This window comes from Fistularia commersonii, chromosome 8 (assembly GCF_037954325.1).
Source record: "Fistularia commersonii isolate RoL2024-O1a breed Wild chromosome 8, RoL_Fcom_v1.0, whole genome shotgun sequence".
NCBI lineage: Eukaryota > Metazoa > Chordata > Actinopteri > Syngnathiformes > Fistulariidae > Fistularia > Fistularia commersonii.
Window position 1 is genome coordinate 7,177,497 of NC_141291.1, and position 22,810 is coordinate 7,200,306.

Genomic DNA, 22,810 nt, shown 5'->3' on the forward strand with positions numbered 1-22,810 from the left:
AAAATATGAAAAATAATTGCTGTATCATTTTCTTTTTCAGGCAGATTTATAAGAACGGCAGAGACATTATGAAGCTCCAAACTGAGCTTGCTAGTAATACGGTTAAAAATAAAAAAATGAGCCACAGAGCAACTGATAATAGCAAAGATGGAAGCGCTGGAAGACAGTTTATATTACTATATTATAATGCAGACAAACTACTTTCTTTGAATATTTCAATAAGTATTTTAAATCATTGTTGAATTGAGAAATTCCTTTTTCCTTTTTGTTTAATCATTTATGGATGATTACATACAAAATAATGTCAGTACATTGATATGATCATTCATGATTTTAAAGTTGAAATAAAATGCCAAAAAAAAAAAAAATAGATATTTGAATTGCAATTTAATTTTGTCCTGTTAAACATGATACCTGGTTGGTAGGTATCAAAATTAAAATAGAAATATGGCCCGCCAGCCAAAATAATGGCCTACCCCTATTACAATGCGATATTTTAATTGTTCTTTTTATTTATTTATTTTTTTAATTTATTTCTGTTTTTATCAACATAAATAGTATGAACAGATATACATATGTACAAACAAAAATGGCAAGGGAGAATCGAATGTCAATGAATCAACGGCAAAGGACATAAGTACATTCGTTCTGTGTGTAATCACTTAACTGTACGAGTTAACAGTATCAAAGGTTTGTGACAAATATTTAGTACTAGAAGAAAAAGAAAATAAAAGAAAATAAATTAATTGGGGAAAAAATAAATCAATAAATTGCAAGGGGAAAATAATATGTATTTAACTTGGTGGTTCACAAGGAATCTCATACATCAAACGGTATATTTTTTGGTTTTCGGATTTTTCCACGAGTTTAAATGATTTTTTATATAATTCAAAATCGTTTATAAAGAATATTAAATTGGGGGAACACTTTTGCATTCTGTTTTTGAGTATGATATTTAAAAAAAAAAATCAACTTTTGTTTTTAAAAAAAATTAGTTCGCCTCATTGAACTTCCTGTTCGCACTACCAAACGTGGCGTCACTTCCTGGGGACGGAACGTGACTTCCGGTTCCGTCCCTCCTACATAACCCTCGCTATGCCATGCTTATGTGAGGGCGGAACGGAATATGGCGGGTCACTGGTGGCGGCAATGTCGGCGGTGGAGATCGAGCTGTCCGGGCGGAGGCGTGTTCGAAGCGGCGTGGCAGTCCGGCGGCGGCGCCGCGGCTCGGCCCGGGTCCTCGGCGTTGCGGCCGGCCCGGAGCTCCGCGCCCGGGACCCAGGTGAGTACGACCGGAAGGTCATTGCGGGATCGGTCCGCACGGTTCCGCCGCGGTGCCGGACGGACCGCCGGCCACCGGTCGGCTTCACCCGCCGCAAAGTGCCGCGATTTAACTGTCATTTTTCCGGAGTTTATCCGCTTCGTTAGGAGTGAAGAGCGAATGAATGGTGGGCTTCCTGCAGGAAGGTCAGGACCTGCTGCAGACAAGTCTCATGTCCAAGCAGCTGCCGTGACATCCCATAATTCCACATGGGAATGCCTTCCAGTTGTCTTGTATTTTTTGTATTAATTTTTTTTTTTATTTTAATGAACATAAATAGTATAAACAGATTTTCCTATGTCCAAATATACATGGCAAGGTAGAATCGAATGTCAATGAATCAACCGGGGATGAGGAAGCAGAGGACATAAGGACATTCGTTCTATAAGTAATCACTTAACTATACAAGTTAAAAGTATTAAAGGTTAGAGACAAATGTTTAATGCTCGAAGAAAAAGAAAATAAAGGAAAACAGATAAATAGTAAGGTAAGTAAGACAAAAATCAAATATATAAGGGGAATGTAATATGTATTTAACTTGGTGGTTCACAAGGAATCTCAGACATCAAACTGTATATTTTTTGGATTTTTCCATAAGTTTTAAGGATTTTTTTGTAGAATTCAAAATCGTTCATTTCGTAAAATTGGGAGAACACTTTTGCTTTCTGTTTTTGTGATTGAAGAACTTGGCCAGGCCTAAAATAGCATTGACACATAGTTCATCTCTTTTGTTGCTTAAAAATAAACAAAATGTTATATCATCTCTTGAGAAGGAAACTGGTGTCGATGGATATTTGTCTTTAACCCATTTTTGAGTTTTCGCCCCAAATCCCTGTACTTCTTCGCATGAGAAAAATATATAGTCTGTGGTTTCAATGTTGTCCTCACAAAAGGTACAAATATTTTCTTCAATATTAAAGGGTACCCTCAATAATTCCTTAGATGGGTGGATGTCATTCATAATTTTGAAGTGGGTCTCTTTTGCCTTGGGGGGTATGTGGAGAGTCAGATACATAGTTTGCAGCGTGGCAATTGATTCCTTGTCAAATTTATTTAGAACATTATTTTTATTTTGTCGTCCAGGGAATAAGTTTTCATGCCTTCCAGTTGTCGCATCATTTTGAAAACGCCATGTTTCTGCAAAGATCACATCATTATCAAAAGAAGTTTTCTGGCCCAGATAAAACCTGTGACCTTAGATGACCTGAAGGCCAAACAGTGGCTTCAGATATTTTTTTTTTTTGTTAATTCACCTGACCTTTTAAAGCTGACTGCTGAATAAAACAACCGCTAATAACCGTGTTGTGAATGTGAGAAGGTGCTCAATCATCTTAAAACTACTAACTTGCTTCTTTTCACCCTCTCCTTGTTCTCTAGGCGTTTCGATCTGCATGGTTTCCTCTAAGAACCTGGTCCAGTTCCAACCTGCCGTCTCTCAACAGGTGAGTCGTGACACGGCTCGCCTCCTCTCCAGTACTTATGTTGTGTTTGAACGTGTCTGCTGGTATGTCGTACCATGAAGATATAATGCGTCACGGCCACGTTTTACACGTGTGCGGCATTTAATGTCCAGTCTTCCCACGCTCCTCCTCCTCGCGTCCAGGTCGCCGTGTCTGACGGCGCAGGCGTGCAGGGACGTGCATAGCGACGCCAAACCAAAGGATCCCTTCACACTCGCGCAGAAGGATTTAACCAGTTTATATGACGACATCAAAAAGGTAAATGTATTTTCCTCTTTGTTTCAAAACAACTTGTTGTGAATTCTGTCTGTGAGCGCTTTAAATGTTCATTTACTCTCCACACCGCTCACCCTGCACACAGGGTGGATCCTATGTCAGCTGTTTGCCCTGTAAAAATCAGAGCGCCGCATACATTCACATATCTGGGCAGCTTAGGGTCTCCAGTGAACCTCCTGAATGTTTTTTTGACTGTTGGAGGAACCGTGAGGAACCCCACACAGACACGGGGAGAACATGGAGGCTGGACACTGAAAGGCCTCCTGTGGGAATCCAACTAGGGACCTTCCGGCTGGGAGGCGGAAATGCTAACCACTGTGCCGCTGTGCCGCCTCCTTTTATACCATATTTACTGGACAATTGAGCGCACCTGAAGATAAGCCGCATCAGCCAGAAATAAACAAGTGTGTGTGTGTGTGTGTATAGGCCACAGTTGTCTATTTGCTGCAGTTGTCCATGAGATATTTACACAAACATTTTTTTGAACTGTTAATTTAATAAATACAATAACATTTACCAGAAAAATACTGGAAATGCTTTTTTCCCCCCCAAACAGTGCCTGTAACATGGCTGATGAAAAAGATGATTAATAAATAACACGAGGGAAAACCCATTCATCCATTTTCTGTTCCCACCTTATCCTACTGCAGCTGACCGCTCTCTTCGTCTTCCTCCTGCAAAGTAAAAACCATGAAAAGTGTCTTTTTCAGTGTCTGAATTGAACAGCATCAGAATTTCACGGTAATTTCATTTGTATGATGTGACGTGGCTAAATGTTTTTTGCGGCACGAGGCTCGTTAGCCGCCGAAAAAAATCCATAAATTAGCCGCATCATTGTTTAAGCTGAAAAAAGTAGCAGCTTATAGTCCAGAAATTATAGCAAATATAGTTCTTATTTTCTGATCAGAGTTACCCAGAGTTGTGTTGTAACCGGCAAGGCTTGCCTTCCTCTTTAAATCTTTCAGAAGAAGAACACGCCCTTCAAAGAATTGCGGTCCTTCCTCTCCGCTGCGTAAATGTCGCCATCTCACGCAGGTTTTTCGATCGGTGAACAAACCTCCGGTTGTCCTTCACAGGAGCTGTTTGTCTCCAAAGAGGAGCTGAAGAATCTGTGTCACTACTACTTCGACGGCAAGGGCAAAGCCATCAGGCCCATGATCGTGGTCCTGATGGCCCGGGCCCTCAACATCCACACCAACCGAGCCGGGTAAGAGCAGGAGGACAAGGAGAACGGCAGTGTGACTCATTTGGTTCCGTGATAAGAATCACGCCCGCGATCAATGTTCAGCCGCTCGGAGATTCGGATCCCGGAAGGTTTTACGACTTCCTGTCACGTGTTCACGCAGAGACCTGCTGCCGGGCCAGAGGGCCATCGCCATGATCTCCGAGATGATCCACACGGCCAGTCTGGTGCACGACGACGTGATCGACGGCTCGGACAAACGGCGAGGGAAGAGGACCATCAACGAGGTGTGGGGCGAGAAAAAGGTGGGAGGCCGCCGTCGGTCGTTCTTCTCTCTCCCGACCCCCGGCTGTCCCGTCCTCACCCGCTTCTCCTTTTTCCCCGTGTCCTGCAGGCCATCCTGGCCGGAGATTTCATCCTCTCCGCCGCCTCCTTGGCTCTGGCCCGCATCGGCAACAACACGGTGGTCAAAGTGTTGTCTCAGGTGATCGAAGACCTGGTCCGAGGTAAGCGGGAAGGAGATCTGATCATGCAAGTTTGCCAGATTTTTTTTGTTTTTCCTCACCCCCCCCCCCCCCCCCCCCCCCCGTACTTACCAACTCCCCTGTGCTCCCAGGTGAGTTCATGCAGCTGGGCTCCAAGGAGAACGAAAACGAACGATTCAAACATTACCTGGAGAAAACCTTCAAGAAGACCGCCAGTCTCATTGCTAACAGTTGTAAAGCAGTATGTACGTTCTGTCTTCGCACAATCAGAACCCAGCTGGAGATAGGACTCCATTTCTAAGCCCATGCGGGGGGGGGGATTTTTCTTGACTATTCCCCGTTTTTTTTTTTTTTTTTCTCCTGAAGGTGTCCATCCTGGTCTCCTCTGATCCCGAAGTTCACGAGATAGCCTACCAGTACGGGAGGAACGTCGGCATTGCGTTTCAGGTAAGCTCCGGTCCCGGCGTCGCAGATGTTTGTGGCGCAGAATCTGGACTCAGGAAACCGCTGACTCTCCTCCGGGGGTCTGATGGGATCCGCTCGCCAATGTCTCGCAGCTGGTCGACGACGTCCTGGACTTTACGAGCGGCGCCAGTCAACTGGGAAAGCCTGCGGCTGCGGACCTCAAGCTGGGACTGGCCACTGGACCTGTTCTGTTCGCGTGTCAGCAGGTGGGGTTTGGCGTTTTTTTTTCAAAGCAGGTCACGTTTAATGGAAATTTATATCACGGCAAACTCCACATTTCAGTTTCCAGAGCTCCACGCCATGATTATGAGGCGCTTCAGCTCCAAAGGAGACGTGCATCAGGCCTGGCAGTATGTCCTCCAGGTGATGCCCGTGAAATAACGCGCGACACAGTGAGGTTTTTAAAATCGGCCCTCATGCCGTAACATCCGGCGACCTCTGCGTTCCTTTCCAGAGTGACGGCGTGCAGCAGACCAACTTCCTGGCCCAGCGTTACTGCCAGGAAGCCATCAGGCAGATCAGCCTGCTCCGGCCGTCGGCCGAGAGAGACGCCCTCATCAGGCTCACGGAGATCGTGCTCACCAGAGACAAGTGAGCCGCGTCCCGGCGGGGCTTCGCGTCCGGCAGCTACCTGTGGAAACACGAGCCTCCCGGCCCTGCCGCGCCCCGAGCGGGCCGGGAGGGACGACGGTGGTGGGGACTCGGGCTTGGAGGAACCCTCCCGTGCTGATTTTACTGAAAACTTAAAAGCATGCTGGATTCTCTGCAAGGAGAGCAGCAGATCATCTTCTGGCCACCTCATTCAGGACACCTTGATTGAACCTTCTCAGCCCTGTGGGCCCTCCTTCCATAGCCATCATAACGCAGGGCTTTTCTCAAAGCTGTTATTTAGTGTGAATGTCTGCAATGGCTGGATGGTGTGTCTTGTGAATTGCAATATGGGGTTGCCCGTAGCAACTGAGACAGTTTAGGGTAGTGGGGGAGGCGGTCTTATTTATATGAATGTTTACTCATAACCAAACTCCAAGTTTGCAGATGATCATCGTCCAACCTCACTCGCTAAAATATTACTCTCAAATTGAAGATGAGTGTGAGGGAGGTGGGTCGGAAGCCCTGCAGGGTTTATGTTCCTTAAAGGTGATTTCCAAATAATGGCAATGAGGTGCGGAAATACAGTTTAGAGTGCAAATATTTGGTAGTTCCTGCAGGGAAACGTGTGATTATGTGGAGGGCACCCGATACTTGAATGCTAACTTATGGTACTGTATCTGCAGCCCAGGCGGACGGGGCTGCACAATCTGTAATTCCAAAATCACTTGGAAGTTTTTTTGTGTGTGTGTGTGTCTGTGTGTGTGTGTGTGTGTGCGTGCGTAAAGCCTTCCATCATCCGTCCACCTCCCAAAGGCCAAAGTCGCGTGTCGAGCAAAGTGCCCTGTAACAGCCTCGGCCTTAAACATCTACGACTTCACTCAATAAATCACTGTTTTTTTTATTCAAAGCCGTGGTTGTGTTTGAATCCCAAGCGACCACACGCAGCGGCTGTCGTACATAGAACTGTTTATTATAAAAGACTGTACATTAATATCTCAATCAACATATTTTACATAGAAATGAAGGGCAGATTTCAATATTTAATTCCAAAGGAATTTCTCCAGAGGGTGTGTGTGTGTGTGTGTTGGATGTGCTAAAGTAAATCTGGCAAATATCAAGGCAATGTCTGAAACGGTGAACGGTGAGCAATGCAGATTAGACTCGCACCAAGGAGTGAGGAAAGGACAGGTCACGTCGTTCGGTGTTAAGGGCCGACAAGAGAATCCGACAAACGCTAATCCTACACCTGAGTGAACGTTATTACTCGTGTTCTGATTCTTGAGTGATGGGCGCCTGCGTAGCCCGGAGGATCTCCGTGCTCGAACCCGTCCCGCCGCACCGGTGCAGGTCGTTGTTGCTTTGAGATTCAAAGAGGTATTAGTTGTTGTTGTTGGTCTGTTTTTAAACTCTGAATTAGTGGCTGTGCCGCGGTGATCACCCTCCCAGCCGGACATCTTCCGGCCGGGCGAGATGGATCCCCGGGACCTGACGTGGATTAGTAAATTTATTTAAAAAAAAAAAAAAAAAAAAGCCAAAGATGGAATGTCTTTTTCCTCAGATCAAAAACGCACCTGAAAATACAACCACTGATCGGAATATATCTTTTTTTTTTTTTGTATCTTTTTCAAAATAAATGTGTTGAAAAATGAGACCGCGGGAGAGCCTGAAATCTGATTCAGTCTAAAAACAGAATAATAGAAAATTAAACAAAATGAATACAACATATTTAAAAAAAAAAAAAAAATTGCATGCTTTAATGGCGAGACTGATCTTTAGGGATAATTATGTAATTAATATACCAGACACGGTTTTATAAATTAACCGGCGGCCAATTTCCACCTTTGGGTTTGTTGGCGATGAGCCGAACGGAGCGGAGGGCATCGCTAGCCGAAGTTACTGCGGGTGACTTTCACCAGAAAAACCACGACAAACCACGGCCGCGAAACCCCTTGGCGTGGCCCTGTTGGAACGTGGCCCTGTTTGTTTGGGGTCCAAAGCCCATCGTCTTTGCCCTCCGTCGCCCCTGTGAGCCGGCGCGATCCAATTAGTAACTGAAATGTTTTTTTTTTTTTTTTTACATATTCTGTAAATTCCCCCCCGCCGCCCGTATAACACCAAAATAAACTAAATAGATATTACTTTTCATTTTATTTGCAATCGGTAAGGGAAACAAACATTCTGCCGTAACAAAAGGAGATCATACGTTACGTCTACGCGTCGCCGGAGTCCGACAGCGGCGGTCGGCGTCTCCGTGGATACGACCGGACTGAATAAATAGACACGGCGAGGGCCCTTCAGTCTGCATAGTGTATGATGCTCTCCACGTAGTTGCCGGGGAAGAGGCCGGTGACGCCGCCGCTGACGCCTTCGAACCAGCCGTCGTCGTTTTTCTTAATAACGTAGATGATCGCCCCCTCCATGAACGTTAGTTCGTCGTCCTTGTCCTTGGCGTAGTCGTAGATGGCCACCACTGAAAAAGGCACATCGGGGTGTTAGCGTTGCAGAGCTATCGGATTCTGAGAGAAAACAGGACGGACGAGTCTTTTCATATCAATCCTCGGGGCGAACACCCTTCACTTAAGAACAGACTGCAGACCTTTTTGAGAAAGCTCATAGATACAGCTAGGCTAGCCCCTTGTGATGCTAACATCGGCTTACATTCTATCGCATCTGCACTCCGGTCCCTTCATCGGTGCATGACAGTAACCTCGGGTCTTCTCCAGAGGCTCTCTGGTGTTCCAGGTTCCCATTGGGCGTGGCTTTATCCACTGCACCATCTCACCATTAGTGCCCTATGCAGTTGGCCACTGCATCACCAGAACCTTGTAGCAGTTATTAATTTGAGTTCCTTCCCCTCTCTCTTTCTACCCCAACTGATGGAGGCAGAAGGCCGCCCACACTGAGCTGGTAACCGACCGAGGTTCCTGCCTGGTAAAAGGCAGTGATTCCCAGCCGCTGTCTCCGAGTGCTTGCTCCTGGAGCGGATGTCGGGTTTCTGTAGATCATCTGCCTGGTCCAGACCTGCTCTACATGAACACAGTATTGTGATTTGGCGCTACATTGATAACATCTAACTTGACTTGGTGGCGCAGGTCCTTCTCTCCTAGTCGTGGCCAGATTTTTCTTAGCTTTTGCCAATCAACAGTTGCTGAACTGCACGACCAGAAAGCAACTGACCTGCCTATGGCCGAGCTCATTGACGCGCAAATCTCAGCCATACCGGTTTGTCCTCTGCCGCTAACGCCCTGTTGGGATGCGCCACCTCATTCTTGTCGGAGATGCTGGCGTCCAAAACATCTAGGGTCTGAGTTCTGAGATGGTTCGTCCGTGCGTACCTTTCTCGATGTAGTTCTTGGGTGCCCACTGTGGATCCTCATCAGCGTAGGGGTCATTGTAGTGCACAACAGCCGCATCCTCCTCCTCGTAATCCACGGGCGGAGGTGGCGGAGGGGGAGGAGAGTCATCAAACATGGGCAAGTCGTCCGGAGGCGGAGGAGGAGGAGGAGTGGGAGTATCTGCAACTGGCAAAGGGTGAACAGAGAACGTCATCGTCCCAGAAGTTGTTTTCAAAAGGCCAAGGATTGACGTTAAGGGGATTGAGGTGGCGACGGAGTCATGCGGTTACTTTTGAGACATGCAGAGACAGACTATCAATCATGGAGAACTCTAAGGAACCCCATTCATGCATTCACCGTAATGACGGACGTGTCTGTGAAACTCCGGGGTCGAGCGTAGATTCATGCGTCTCGGCAGGTAAGAAGGCTGCAGAGCGGTAAAGGAGTGACGGTCACGTGCGACCGTAATGGACCTGAGGTTGACTCCGCTCGGCGAAGATGCCGCCCCAAAGTGTGCTGCTCAATGGAGGACTGGAGGTTATGCTAACAGGGTGCACTGAACTTTTAGCCTTCTGGAAGATCCCAACTTGTACACTCAAGAAGATGTATCCTCTGTGTGCACCAAAATAAGTTGTGTTCCACAAGCTTCTGTAGTTGGACTTTTTACCCTACATATGCTTCCTCACGGTAATTACGGAGCACTCCATGAATGTTCACTTCACAAATGTGGATGTTGACCATTTCCAACAAAACAGAAGTCACCATTCTGAGCTCAACACATAAGAGGACCGCCATCTCTGTAGATAATAACTGTGGCGCCATGGAGATAAAATTTGGACCGTGCTGGAGGGCATGTCCAGCACTGCTGCAGGAGGAAGCTCCCATCAAGCTACACTTCCATGAGCCTGCAGGTTTTAGAACCCAGTTCTCTCCAGTTCCCACCAGCAGGGCGCAGCACAAAACCCTCCAACCTTCTGCGCTCACTCTAACATCGCCTCAGCTCTGCAGCGTCACTTCAAACTGCAGTTGATCCAGCCTCTGAACGGGAAGTGGAATCACACCAACAGTGACGCCAGGATTAAACATCTCCTTTTTGAATGAATTTTAACATAAACGCTGCTGGAGATGCCACGTCTGGATCCCTCCCGCACCCGTGTTACTTCTGCAGAAATACATCTGTGCATGGAGAGCACTGCGATATGTGAGAGGGTTATTCTGAAAAAGAAAAAAAATGGACGGGAAGGACGAACACACACACACACACACACTGCATACTAGTAGGAGAGGTTGGCACAAGTAAAGAGGAAAGTATGACTGGGCTTCTACACTTACTGCTCTCCTGCATCCTGGCCACAAAGCCAGTCAGAGGTATCTGTGGAGTCAGCTGGGGCATGGGGGGGGGAGGAGGAGCGATAGACACTGGAAGCCAGCGGAAGACAAGAGAGCAACGGAGAGAAAGAAAAAAAAGAGAGAGAGCCCGTCAGTCACCAGCAACATACAGAAACACTAAAACCCCCTAAACAGAAACACACACGAAGCAAGAACGTGAGCTTGAATTTCAATGATGTGCAACACAGAAAGCGGGAGTGCTTCATCATGTCAATCATATTCTTGCAAAATGTTGTTTAGAACCTGAATATGAATCCTTCCTATCGTTAGATGTTTGCAAACCATTAACACTGTGTCTCCACGGATCATTGAGAAACGTCCAGAGGAGGTCACGTGGTGTCTGGATCACTGGGAGTGGAGGATAACACCGGGATTAGGTTTGACTTCTGACAGGCGCTGCCCACCACGGGTGGCCATGAGGGGGCACTGCTTACTGCAGCTAGTCCACTGTGTGTGTGTGTGTGTGTGTGTGTGTGTGTGTGTGTGTGTGTGTGTGTGTGTGTGTCGGCTGAGGCTGAAAGAGCACTTTCCCAATGGAGCGAAATCACCCACAGCCGGAGGAGGTCCCAGATACACACACACACACACACACACACACACACACACATGCACACACACACAAAGTAAAACCTTGACTTAGGAGTTCAACAGGTTCTGTGACTGAGCTCATAATCACATTTGCCAATATATCAAATTAAATTCAACATTTAAATCAATTGAAATGCCATTAATCCCCTCCAGCCCAGGGTTTGGATAGTTTTTTGAGGAAAAATGTAATTTATAAATAAGTAATACTGTATTAAATAGAATAAAATAATGCAGAGAGAGAGAAAGTAATGTAGAGAATGTAAATAAATATGTAAATATATAATATATATTGTAAATAAATAACGTAACTCAATTGTCTCATACATCAAATTTGATTTTCCAGTAAAATCAATTCAAACGCCATTAATTCATTCCCTTACTGGCTACATACTTAATGCTACAATGCTATGCTTAATGTAACGCGCACATTTTTCTACAATTTATATCTAAACTCCATTTATGGACGGAGTGAAACCTCTCCTCTTTCTAAAACCGTCAAACGACTCTTCCGACGCCTCGTCCGTCGACATTCCTGCCTTCGCTGAACCAAATGCCTGTAAATGTCTCCTGCCTTCTCACAGATGACGCTCTCTGTCGCCGTATCTCACCAACAACTTCTCCATCTCTTCATAGGCGAGTTCACAACACGCACTCCTCACCCCATGTTTTCCATGAGTTTCTCTGGGCTACCAAGCTGCGGGTGGCTGTTCCAATGTCTTTAAACGCCATTTCACGGACAATGGCGGCCACATGGGCGTCAAACACTCATCCCTCAGAGAACTCCTGAGCTGATGCAATCGTAAGTCAAGGTTCCACTGTAGGTATATATCGATGGCCGGGATGCAAAACCTCCTATTTGCAATTTTTTTGATTTTGGGTTTTTGCATTGAATGGTGAGAAATGGGATGGCTCCACATTTTCAGTCTATCTGCAAGATAATCCCGCCCTTTCTTTTGACATAAATGTCACATGACAGAATTCCCATGTGCACAATGAAGCAGAAAAAAATAGGAAAAAAATACTTATCTGCATTGTAAGTGGTAAAAATATGTGCTATGTATTTTTAAATTATAACATAGAAATATAGTCTGCGAACAATAGAATATTCTTGAATATCTTTAACAAAGACCATACTATAATCAAATGAAACGTGTTTTTCCTTTCCTGAAAAAAGGGTTTTGTTCAAATAGGAGGTTTTGCATTCCTGCCATCAGTATGTGCTTCTTTTAAGCCACATATCTGACATCTCATTTGTATTCCATATCCATCATCTCCACCATCCCTCCTGGAGGACAGTGTCCACATGAAAAGCTGGAGCCGACACCTTCGGAGGGGAAGAGTCAATAGTTCTGACCTTCAAGAAGCAAGTGCGTGTATCGTGTAGCAACGAAAGCTAGCTTCCGTTTGTGAAAGTGTGTGTTTTAGACGCAGAGGTGGGTTGGTGTGTGGTGATGGCGGTGGTGGTGGTGGGGGGGTGGGGGTGGTGGGGGCTCAGTGTCAGTGGCTTGGACTGGAGACAGAAGGGCCTTACTTGAGTTTTGGTTGTAACCAGGAGTGCCCCCGTTAACGTGAGGCTGCTGCTGCTGCTGCTGCTGCTGCTGCTGCTGCTGCTGCTGCTGCTGCAGTTGCTGCTGCTGCTGCTGCAGGGAGAACTGGGAGGTGACCGACGGCGCCCGGCGGTAGGTGCCCGTGGCCGAAACCATAGAGACAGAGGAGTTGGAAGGGTTGTGCCGCGAAATTTGCCGCGAGATGGTTCCAAACTGGGACATTGGAGCAGGACCCAGACCAGGCCCGGGGGCCACCGCTAGAAACACCCAAAGACAGAGGGGAGGGGGCAAGAGAGGAGGAGGGTTAGACAGGATAGCAGAGAATCAAACGGGGGGGGGCATCGTCACTGTAAAGGATATTCTAACACCGATTAGTTCCCTTTTTAAAAAAAAGATGCAATCAACCAGCACAGTGATCAGCGAGGGAAGCGACTGCAGGACCGGCAGATGAGGAGGAGGCAGAAGTGCGGGGAGGTGTTCAATGAGCGGGAAAGAAAAACAGACACGAGCGTAGGAGCCGACCCTGGAGATCCATGGCTGTAGATCTGTGGGTGCCGTGTGATCACTTTGGCAAGAAATAAACAATGTTTGATGGGAAGATGCTAACAGCTGCAGGGCCGAGTCCCTTGGACGGGTTTCACACTCAGGACAAACCGCTTTCTTTACTGCAAAGTGCTCTTCTTGGGAGGGGTGGGAAGAAAAATACTCGTGGGTTTTGATGTAGAATTCCTCCATGCAGTCATTTCAGCTGTAGCTTATAGCTGTATTTCCACACACACAAACACACACACACAATGGATGTCCACACCAGTTTTTAGCAGCGTCTACTAGCCGCTCCTCGGAGAGCCAGACGACAGACACAACCGGGAGAATAAACTGGAAATTACTTAATATCATTGCATGAGCTCATGTGAATCAGACACACCCGCAAGGTCGTGTCATCAGAGAGACAGAAGAGAGTTAAAAGACAAATTCCTTTTTGTTCTGCCGGAGCATTTCCTGTTTCCATTTGCAGATAACGGAGCGTCTCTGTGGAGGGGCTGGTCCCTCAGAAAAGGCTGGGTGGCGCCGGAGGAACACATGAACATGAGGGAACATCTACACTGTCATGTCTAGATGTTTTTTTATACGCAGGGTTGAGGTAGTAGAAGATCACTTTTGATGACTTTGAATTTCATCATATGGCTTTCGGATTGAGTATCGATCATCACCACGGCGACGGCGACGGTCCACTTGAGCTCCCCTCGGTGGGGCTGAATGCAGAATATACTCACCCGGCGCACTTTTAGAGAATCTGAGAAGAAGAGAAGCCTCACAGCTCCGTCAGAGAACACCAGCCGCTTCCGCATTGTGGATTCAATTTGGACAGAGCGCGGGAAACGCCCCGGCGACAGATAAACATTTCATAAAAACGTATTATTCACTTACTGACACACGTTTCATTGAAGCTGAATGAAAGGGGTTACTTTCGGGGAGGACAAGAGCAGAACTTTGCTGAGAACGCGGAGCTGTGAGAGGTCTTTCCTGGAAACATCTTCACCACCACCACCACCAGCACCACCACCAAGGAAGATCAAGGGTTCCACTGAATCCATTTCAACACACACACACACACACACACACTGCAAGACGGACAAACGGTCACCAGCAGAGGCTGACGACCTCTGACCCTGAGCTCGTGCCTGAAGGTCAAATCTCCATCTTTACTCGTTTTCTCAGCTCTAATCAATGGACCTTTTTCCTGTTGAGCAGAAAACGAGCTGTGGCCTCATCTGCAGCCGTAGCCTGGGCTTTTGTGGTTGTTTTGTTTCCTGTTTTTGCACTTACTGCTTTGCATCACACACACAGAATAATTATCTCCGCCAAACCACGGTATGATCTCGGTGTGATCTCATAAGCCTCTAGCTTGCAGTGTGTGCAAACACAACCGCAGACACACGCGCACAGAGGCCGGTGGAGAGGTGACCGGTGTCCGTCGGCGTCCTGTGGCGGTGGACGCCAAGAAGTCTCACCTATGGGTGGAGGTGGTGGTGGAGCTGGAGGTGCCCCCGGAGGGCCGGGCCCCGGAGGCGGTGGGGGGAGTGGGGGAGGAGGCGGGGCCCCCGGAGGAGCCGACATGGACGGGACTGAAAGGAGTGTTTACATTAGTTGACCTTTAACCTCGCCTCCGACGCACTCGCGCTTCTGTCACCTCGTTCAGGAACCCGTCCGCGGCGGGAGGTACCGGGGGGGGGGCGCCGCGTTTCTCCGGTCCGAGAGTGAATTGGCTGTTTCTATGGTAACAAGCTCTCAGTGAGAGCTGCAGTTAGCCCGACGCCACAAAGCAGCTGCTACGCAACCCCCCCCCTCAAAAAAAAACAAACAAAAAACAATCTAGGTTTCAGCACAGGGCGAACGCAGACGTTTTTGGGCGGCGGGCGGCGCTTGACGTCGCTCGTGCACGGTGTTATGTGGGTCTTGCTTGTCTGTGATAAAGCAGCAGGACCCGGCGCAGCTTGGCCTATTTACACAGTGGGATAGAGATTCAGCTGTGCTTAGAACACAATGGGCCTGCATAATCCGCGGCTGAGAAACATAAGCTTTATGTAGCATAGCCCCGCTCCACGACAGTAATACACTCCCATTTACACCTTTCTAAATATTGCGCGATGCATTTTAGTTACATCTGATTGACAGCTATCGTAGGATCTACAAACCTCGGCACAAAACCATCTGACGACGACGAATGTGAATCTATAGAACATCTGATCAGATAGCATGAAATATAATTAGCTGACTTAATACAGGCCACGGGTTAATGTGTAGATTGTATGATGCAACCGTAGCCTTAGTCCCCTTCCCTTGCGGGCCTCAGGCTCTAACTTCCAGCGCTCCAAAACGTCTTCAAACCTCAGAAGAGGAGGAAGAAAGAGCCAGAAAAAAAAAGCATCTTGGAAGTTCCCCCTGATGACTAGCTGTCATTGTAAAAGCCCCCGTTGGGTGACCACAGCAGAAAAATGGGGGTGTAACCGTTTCCATGGAGACGTGAGTCTACGTTAATGAAATTTCGGATGTGGCGACGCCTCGCGTCCGGTTTCAACTCTTGTCTCACAGTTCAGAGTCATTGCTGAGTCTGTCTGAGGCGGGGAGCTGCTACACGCTTAGCCTCCTGAAAGTCGTATGAATGACTATATTAGAGCTTGCGTTTAGTTGAAGACAAATTAGTAAAAGAGAATGGCTCTGCTGAATGTCTTTCCAAGGGGGAACGCCACCTATCAGCCAATCACAGGCTGCAGATTTTCCAAGCACTGCCAATAGCTCTGGGAGGATTTATAGTCCATATAAGTGACCTGCTAGTAGAAACAATGTCCTGGTCCCATGTATTGGCAAAGTAACAACATGGCGTGACGGGACGCTCACCTGGTCCAGTGTTGGGTATGGAGGGTGTAGGCACTGCGATGGGAATGCCGATGCCGCTGCTGCCGCTGTTTTCTCGGCTGCCGCTGCCCCCGCTGCTGCCACTGTCGGAGGGGAGACAGAGAAGGACGCAGTTTTAGAGGTCGACCTACTCGGACTGCGCCGATCTCATTCCACGTCCTACAAATGTCCGTCACTCGGACGCCTTCTCTGCTGGTGGATCCAGCAGCGGTGACACACTCAGATGGCAACCAAGGAAATGCACAGCAGTAGACCGGAGAGGCTGTCATTGCAGGGAGATTTTAATTAAAGGACAACGACTGTGACTCCATTGAAAAAGGAATTTTAGAATAAATAATTCAGGTCTATATTGGAGTCATTGAAAAAGCTCGTGACACTTGATAGACGAGGACGATATGTGGAAACGAGAGTATATATTACATAACTGAGTGCAGGATCAGCGGTACAGAATGAATGAATGAAATATTGTCACATGTCACTGAATCGCATTAGTGCACGGATGAAACACGTCCTCACAAAAGCGAAAGGTCTCTCTTATGAAATCCTTCACACTGGATCCCATTCACACAATGATGCAGGCAGCGCTGACATGCAAGGCGCTAACCAGACCCTCCAACACCATCAAAACCTTCCAACACACACACACACGCTTGCAGGAAAGCCGATAGCCGATGTGTGTGTCGGAGGTGTGTGTGTGTTGGAGGTGTGTGTGTGTCGGGTGTGTGTGTGTTGGAGGCTTGGGCAGGGCTATTGATCTCTGAGCCCTGGGGTAGCAGGCCTTGATCCCCCCGCTCTTTCTACCATCTCTTTCATCCCTTCTTTTCAAGCTCCCCCCATACACACACACACACACACACACACACATGCCACCTCAACCTGACCTTTGCCCTCACCGTTTCACCTCCAGACTCCCTAAAAAAAGCCACCCAGTATGTTCCTTGAACCCCCGTCCCCGTGTTTGGTATCTTCCATTCTGGTCTAGACCAGTCACCCGTTCCAATCACTCACTCATCAACCATCTTCATGCTCATGTTTTCCTCATATGAATTATACATTTTTATGTGAATTTTCATCCTTACTTTCATCTGTTCATTCATTCCTCCATCCATCCATCCCTGATAGTTAGGGCTGTAACCACACAGGGAATCACAGGAAATTTTCTCCAACCAAACCAATGCTGCGAGGACAATGAGGCTCCTCTTCATCGCCATCAACTCAGATGTTCTTGAGATGTTCTGTGCCGCATTTGCACGATCCCAAGATAACGGAGATGTGTGGAAGCGGAGAAGCAGTGCCCCCCCCCCCCCCCCCCCCCCCCCCCCCCCCCCCCCGCCTTCAAGGTTATAAGGACCTGGCAGGAAGGAGATAATTAGAGAAGACTTTCCTGAACCTCTGAAGCTCCAGATGAACATAAAATTCTCAACTTCTCACTTTGCACATGCTATATGTGTTGAGATGGTCACCAGGACACACTGCCAGCAGAGCGTCCTCCACCTTCCCATCCCTGCAGCCTCTGGTTTCTACAACATGGCCCACTTAATGTGGCCCCAGTAGCGCCGGGTGAATTGGTCCGACAGCCCCCCCAGTCCCCCCGGACAGGGTCAGCATTTTGGGAATATCCTGTTTAGTATTTTCCCAACTCCAGTGGAGCTCTGGGCCATGCATCTGCCTTTGTTTACCAGCAGAAGAATGCCCTTGGAGATGGGAGATAGTGTTGGAGAGCAGATAAACCCTGAGCTTTCCTTGTTTTATGTCCGCTTAATATGAGAAATTCGGCTCTGGCTCTTCAACGTCCCACTGAAAACGTCGACCGGCGTGCAGCTGCGGCGTGCTCCCGGTGACATCGAGGGCCACAGCTGAAGCTCCAGCGAGATTAGTCCATAATATGCAACAGTCCATAACGTTCTGGTTACAATCAGGTCCAGATCCCATTCCAAACACTGTTGGACAAAATGTCCCTATGTAGAGATCACGCTCTGAGTGATCCTTGCAGCCCGGGATATGTGGCTTTTCTGAGGAAATGAATAAATACATAACAAGTGGTGGTCTTCGGGGTTGGTTGCGGGATGCACCACCTTCGTCCAACCACACGTGGCTGCACAGTCGGTACGCTGGTACGGAAACCCCTGTCTTTCCAACCATCCTGGGACTGTTTGAGGTTGTGGGAAAACCCCATACAGTTTTAATTTTATTTTTAGGGCATGTTTTAAATGTCACAAACTATGATGTGATAGAATTGTGCATGCAATGGGTTTTGTGTGGGAGTACCACTCTTTGGAGAGCTTAATCTGAGAATATCTGTCTGTGATTTAAAGAACTTCAAATGACACTGATGAATTGCTGGAACAGGACATGTATCTGCGCAGTGGAAGCCGTCCTATGATCCAAGTGAGAAGACCTGAGGTGCTAGCAAAGCTAAACGGGCAGCTCCCACCTTCCGGATCGGACAGCTCACTGGACCATTTTTCCCAGAACGAAATGAAATCCGATCCACCGAGAGAAGCCGAGAAGCAGAAGCTGCCGCGCGGCTCGACCCTAAGGACATCATTCAAAACCACATCAGGACAGCCTGAAAGCATATCTGATGCTGTGATATCCAATAACCAGAAGATCTCCGGTGCTTTCAGTGACAGGAGACAGACGTCACTGTTCCCACATGAGCCCTGAGTGCCGCTCATCCATTCATCATTTTTACATTCATTATCTTCACTGCCCATCCTGCACTCAGGATCTCGGGGGTACTGGAGCCGATCGCACCTGTGACTGGACGAGAGGCGGGGTTCATTGAAAAATCCAGCCTTTCACCCTCTCATCCACACATCTGGACATTGCAGGGCCACCGATGAACCTCCTGCATGTGTTTGGACCGTGGGAGGAACCCCGAGGAACCTCACGCAGACACGGGGAGAACAAGGAAATTCCACTCAGGAAGGCCTCCGGCGGGAATCCAACCAGGGACTTTCAAGCTGTGAGGAGGAAGAGCTGACCTCTGCTCCACCATGACACTCCAAATTGGTTTATATTGACACAGTGAAGAAAAAAACTTGAGGAAACTTTGCATAGAAATAAGGAGCAAGAAGAAGAAGTCCTGGCGAATAAAACACTTATGAAAATCAGACTCAGCAATAACGGGCTTTTTAGCTAATGAAGCAACTTCACTCACCCATAACTCAAACTCTCTATTTGGATGTGACGCCTCCTCCCCCCCCCCCCCGGTGTTTCGATGTCACCAGTGACGCGGGGCCTTTTTTGACAACCCCACTCTACGCCGGAGGCTTTTACGGATATTAATTTTTCGGGCGCCTCGGACAAGAAACACGAGGCGGTCCCGTCGCGCTGACCGAAAAACCCCTCCGCTGTTTCCACCGCATTCCGTCACACACGGCTGATGTGGGTAAGAGCCTACCTGTGTGTGCGCTGCCTCTGGTTGAGCGAGGCGGTGCGCCCGGGGCTGTGCGGCTGGCTGTGCTGGCTGCCCAGCCTGGCGGGGCTGGTCATGTAGTCGTTGGGAACGGTGGGCGGCTTCACCGGCTCCAGGGTTTTGTACGGCGTGTTGCGTCTTCCGAAGGATCGGTGAGGGAAAGACGACAGCGTTAAATCAAAAGTATTTCCAAAGCGGGGAGTAAATCCCGGCAGTCTGGTACGGCGGAGGGGATCACGGGGAGCATGAATAATAAATAAAATAATAAATATCTTTGCACGGTGACCGAAAACGCCTTACCCGAGTGTGCCCCGCCCTGACATGGGGGGGCTCGGCGGTTTCTGCGTGGGCGGATTGGTCCTCGACAGCGTTCCTCCTCTGATGGCCTGGTTGTTTCCGTGCTGCTGTTGTCAGAAGCATGAAGTTTACGTTCGTCAGACATGCCGGCCTTCAAGGTCTGCATAAATTCATGTTGTTAAGTTACAAGGAAACAGGCCGCCCAGATGACACACGTCCAACGCAGCGATGGCGATACCTGCAGGGTTATGCAGCAGCCCCGGAGCGCTGGGTGTTTCCTGCTAGGCTTCTTGCAAAACACCATAAAAGGATTTCGACAAAAACTAAAAGTGATGACCCGAGTCATCTAAATCCCAGAAAAATTTCGGATAATTGTGGTTTTAAAGAAAATACCATTCAGCGATTTACCATCTGGGAGGCCTACAGTGGAACCTTGACTTGCAAGTGCATCAGCTTAGGGGTTCTCTGAGATCTGAGTCGTGGCTCGGTGGATGTTTAGCTTTCTGATTGAAGCTCAGATCTGAGTTGGGAGTGAGCGGGATGAGTGTTTGACACACAATTCCGTGAAGTGACATTTAAAGACAGTGGGACGCACTATCCGCTGCTAGGCAGACCAGAGAAAATCATGGAAAAACACGTGGGCGTGTCTTGGACTCGTCCGTGCAGAGATGGAGAAGTTGTTGTCGGTGAGATACGGTGACGCAGAACTTCGTCTGTGAGAAGGCGGGAGACATTTACGGGGATTCGGTGCAGCGGATGGCAGGAATGCGAACGGACGAGGCATCGGAAGAGTCTGTTTCGAAGCCTGTCGGGGACGTTTTGATGGTTTTAAAAAGAGGAGCGGCTTCACTCCGTCCATACATGGGATTTAGACATAAAGTGAAGCGGAGTGCGCATGTTACATTTAGCAACACATTGTAGCATTGAAGGTGTAGCCAGTAAGCTATGGGCTGGGACGGATTAACAGCATTTCAATTGATTTTAAAGGGGAATCTAATTTGATATACGTCTAAATTGAGTTCGGAGCTTGGTCATAGAACCTGTTCAACTCTCAAGTCAAGGTTTTACTGTATAAGTATCGGAGAGGTGTATGGATACAGCAGGTGAAGGGGAATGACGGGGTGGTGGGGGTTACGGAGCGGCGTGTTCATTTCTAAACGGGGACTATAGGTTGAATTAACAGGGCAAACACACGGGGGACGACAACAACAACAATCATACATATAGTGGAAAGGGAGCGGTAAGGATCTATAAATAATGTATGGTGGCAAAATGGGTCATGTGACAATCCAGACTTACCTTGGCTTTTAGCCACTTAGTGTGGGCGGGGGAGAGGGAGGAAAAAGAGAGACAGAAAGAGACATGTCAAAAATGGCTATGCCTATAACGGATAGGTGGAAGTCAAAGCACAAATTACGGCAGGGTGAGCTTTCAGCAGGACCTTTCCGCCGAAGAATGACGCCGGCCCGCGGTTGTTATTCCTCTGAGTGAAACCCCGCCGCGCCCCGGCAGCCCCGGAGCCGGTCTGGGAGGGAAATCTCAGCGATCTTAATGTCAACTGGATCACAAACCCACCTCCCCCTCAGGTTTCTAACGGAAAATGCAAATTTTTTTCACACCATCTACGCTTTTGTTGCTCTTCTGAGACAGGCTACATATCACCACGTGCTATTAGTACTATAATGGCAGCGTAACAGGACGCTAATTGGCCCGATGTAGAAGGGAGCGCGGAGCAGCGGCGTGGCTGATCTGCAGTTTGACAACTGCAGAGTCAAGTGTCTCATCTATAATGCAGCGTCCCCGGCGGCCTCAGCGGGGGGGAGAGGGAGCGGGACGACCAACGGGGGGCCACCAAGCCACCACGCCGGCGTGAAAGCCATCGCTGGCTCTTTTGAAAAGAGAACACCACGAGTGCTGTGAATAGTAAATTGCACGTTCGCTCTCGGGTTATCGGAGGCGGACGAGATTCCATCGGCAATCTGGGTCACGCTCACGGCTCCCTTATCTTCCCGGGCTGAGGCCGTATCTCTTGTTCGCCCCCTCGCTTGGAGGCGACGGCCAAATTCAGCCGCGGACAGAAAGGTTCAGATTAAGGCCAGCGCCAGGTCCAAAAAGGCTTAGCGTGTCTGGCTGGGGTGAGAACATGGGAGTGCTTTGGCGCGGTGGGGTTTTTGAGCGGCACTCCCCGGTTCTTAAGTCATAGGGAGAATGTCGTGGGTTGTCGTGGAGGAAAAAAGAAAGCCTGTGGCGTCGAGCTAGAAATGAGTGACTTTCGCATCAAACCTGGCTCCTGCCTGTATTCCAAGTGTTACCTGTATTACAACCTCCGACCGACAGTGTTCAGTTTGCATGCTAATAACGTTGCGCTGGTCGTTTTAAATGCCTATTTATTCTGCTTGGAATAAAGCGTCTGTTTCGTGTCAGTGCACAGATTTGCCCCGAAGACCAAACATCTGACGGCAGATACAGAGCATTTCCGCGTACATTTATACTGAGTAAAGACACCTTTGTGAATGCACACCTGACGCCGCAACACGTGAGTCCAAGCTAACCCCAAAAACAACACCTGGCACCGCCAGTGTCCCGGGATTCCTAAAAGCCCCGGTGACAAGATTAAGATTAAGGATCAGCTGACTGGAAGAATAAATCTCATTTTTATTTCCATCACAGGGTAATGTGACGGTTCACCGAGAGGAATTCATCAACTTTTTACAAACGGCTCTTTATCAGCTAACTCTTAGTGCGATCGATAAACAGTTGCAGTACATAGAAACCTTTCAAATCCATAGTGGTCCACTGAAGTGTGTATCTTTAAGCATTCTACTAGAAATTCAAATGCATGTCCCTGACCTTACAAATATTGTTGTAAAATTGAAAATAATCCCCAAATGCAAAGCTGCTGTAAAACAGCATCACATTTTTTCGGACAATAGAATTTTGGCAATAATTCCCTGAATGATTCCTTCAGATGTGAGATGGTGTACATGGACTTCTGCTGCAAACGACACAGGGCCCTCAGACAAGCTGTTTAGGAA

The 22,810-nt window shown here is 48.1% G+C and overlaps 2 protein-coding genes across 16 annotated transcripts in view; one reads left to right on the plus strand and one right to left on the minus strand.

Annotated features, from left to right (window-relative positions):
* The first annotated feature begins 1,060 nt into the window (after positions 1-1,060).
* Positions 1,061-7,311, plus strand: pdss1 (prenyl (decaprenyl) diphosphate synthase, subunit 1). The gene is made up of 11 exons (XM_086150870.1): positions 1,061-1,282; positions 2,699-2,763; positions 2,925-3,039; positions 4,134-4,264; positions 4,404-4,545; positions 4,635-4,746; positions 4,857-4,966; positions 5,092-5,172; positions 5,283-5,396; positions 5,473-5,553; positions 5,645-7,311. The coding sequence occupies exons 1-11, from the start codon at positions 1,127-1,129 to the stop codon at positions 5,783-5,785; spliced, it is 1,248 nt and encodes a 415-aa protein (XP_086006996.1). The 5' UTR covers positions 1,061-1,126; the 3' UTR covers positions 5,786-7,311.
* Positions 7,312-7,913: 602 nt separating this feature from the next.
* Positions 7,914-22,810, minus strand: part of abi1a (abl-interactor 1a) — a 39,697-nt gene continuing 24,800 nt past the window's right edge. The window contains exons 4-13 of one of the 15 annotated variants that reach the window (XM_086150856.1): positions 21,075-21,089; positions 19,779-19,882; positions 19,464-19,616; positions 16,040-16,140; positions 14,739-14,766; positions 14,653-14,684; positions 12,625-12,897; positions 10,449-10,535; positions 9,117-9,302; positions 7,914-8,251 (exon numbers count right to left, since the gene is read on the minus strand). In XM_086150856.1, the coding sequence (XP_086006982.1) occupies positions 8,076-8,251; positions 9,117-9,302; positions 10,449-10,535; positions 12,625-12,897; positions 14,653-14,684; positions 14,739-14,766; positions 16,040-16,140; positions 19,464-19,616; positions 19,779-19,882; positions 21,075-21,089 (1,155 nt within the window). In that variant the 3' untranslated portion in view covers positions 7,914-8,075. Of the gene's footprint in view, positions 8,252-9,116; positions 9,303-10,448; positions 10,536-12,624; positions 12,898-14,652; positions 14,767-16,039; positions 16,141-19,463; positions 19,617-19,778; positions 19,883-21,074; positions 21,090-22,810 lie in introns of all 15 variants that reach the window. The other 14 variants (XM_086150852.1, XM_086150851.1, XM_086150854.1 and 11 more) reach the window with 14 other exon arrangements.

Bases quoted from the DNA above. Each gene is read 5' to 3' on its own strand.
- pdss1 (XM_086150870.1), top strand. From the start codon at position 1,127: ATGGCGGGTCACTGGTGGCGGCAATGTCGGCGGTGGAGATCGAGCTGT. The intron at 4,747-4,856 runs GTAAGCGGGAAG...CTGTGCTCCCAG, and splicing joins GATCGAAGACCTGGTCCGAG to GTGAGTTCATGCAGCTGGGC. The intron at 4,967-5,091 runs GTATGTACGTTC...TTTCTCCTGAAG, and splicing joins TTGCTAACAGTTGTAAAGCA to GTGTCCATCCTGGTCTCCTC.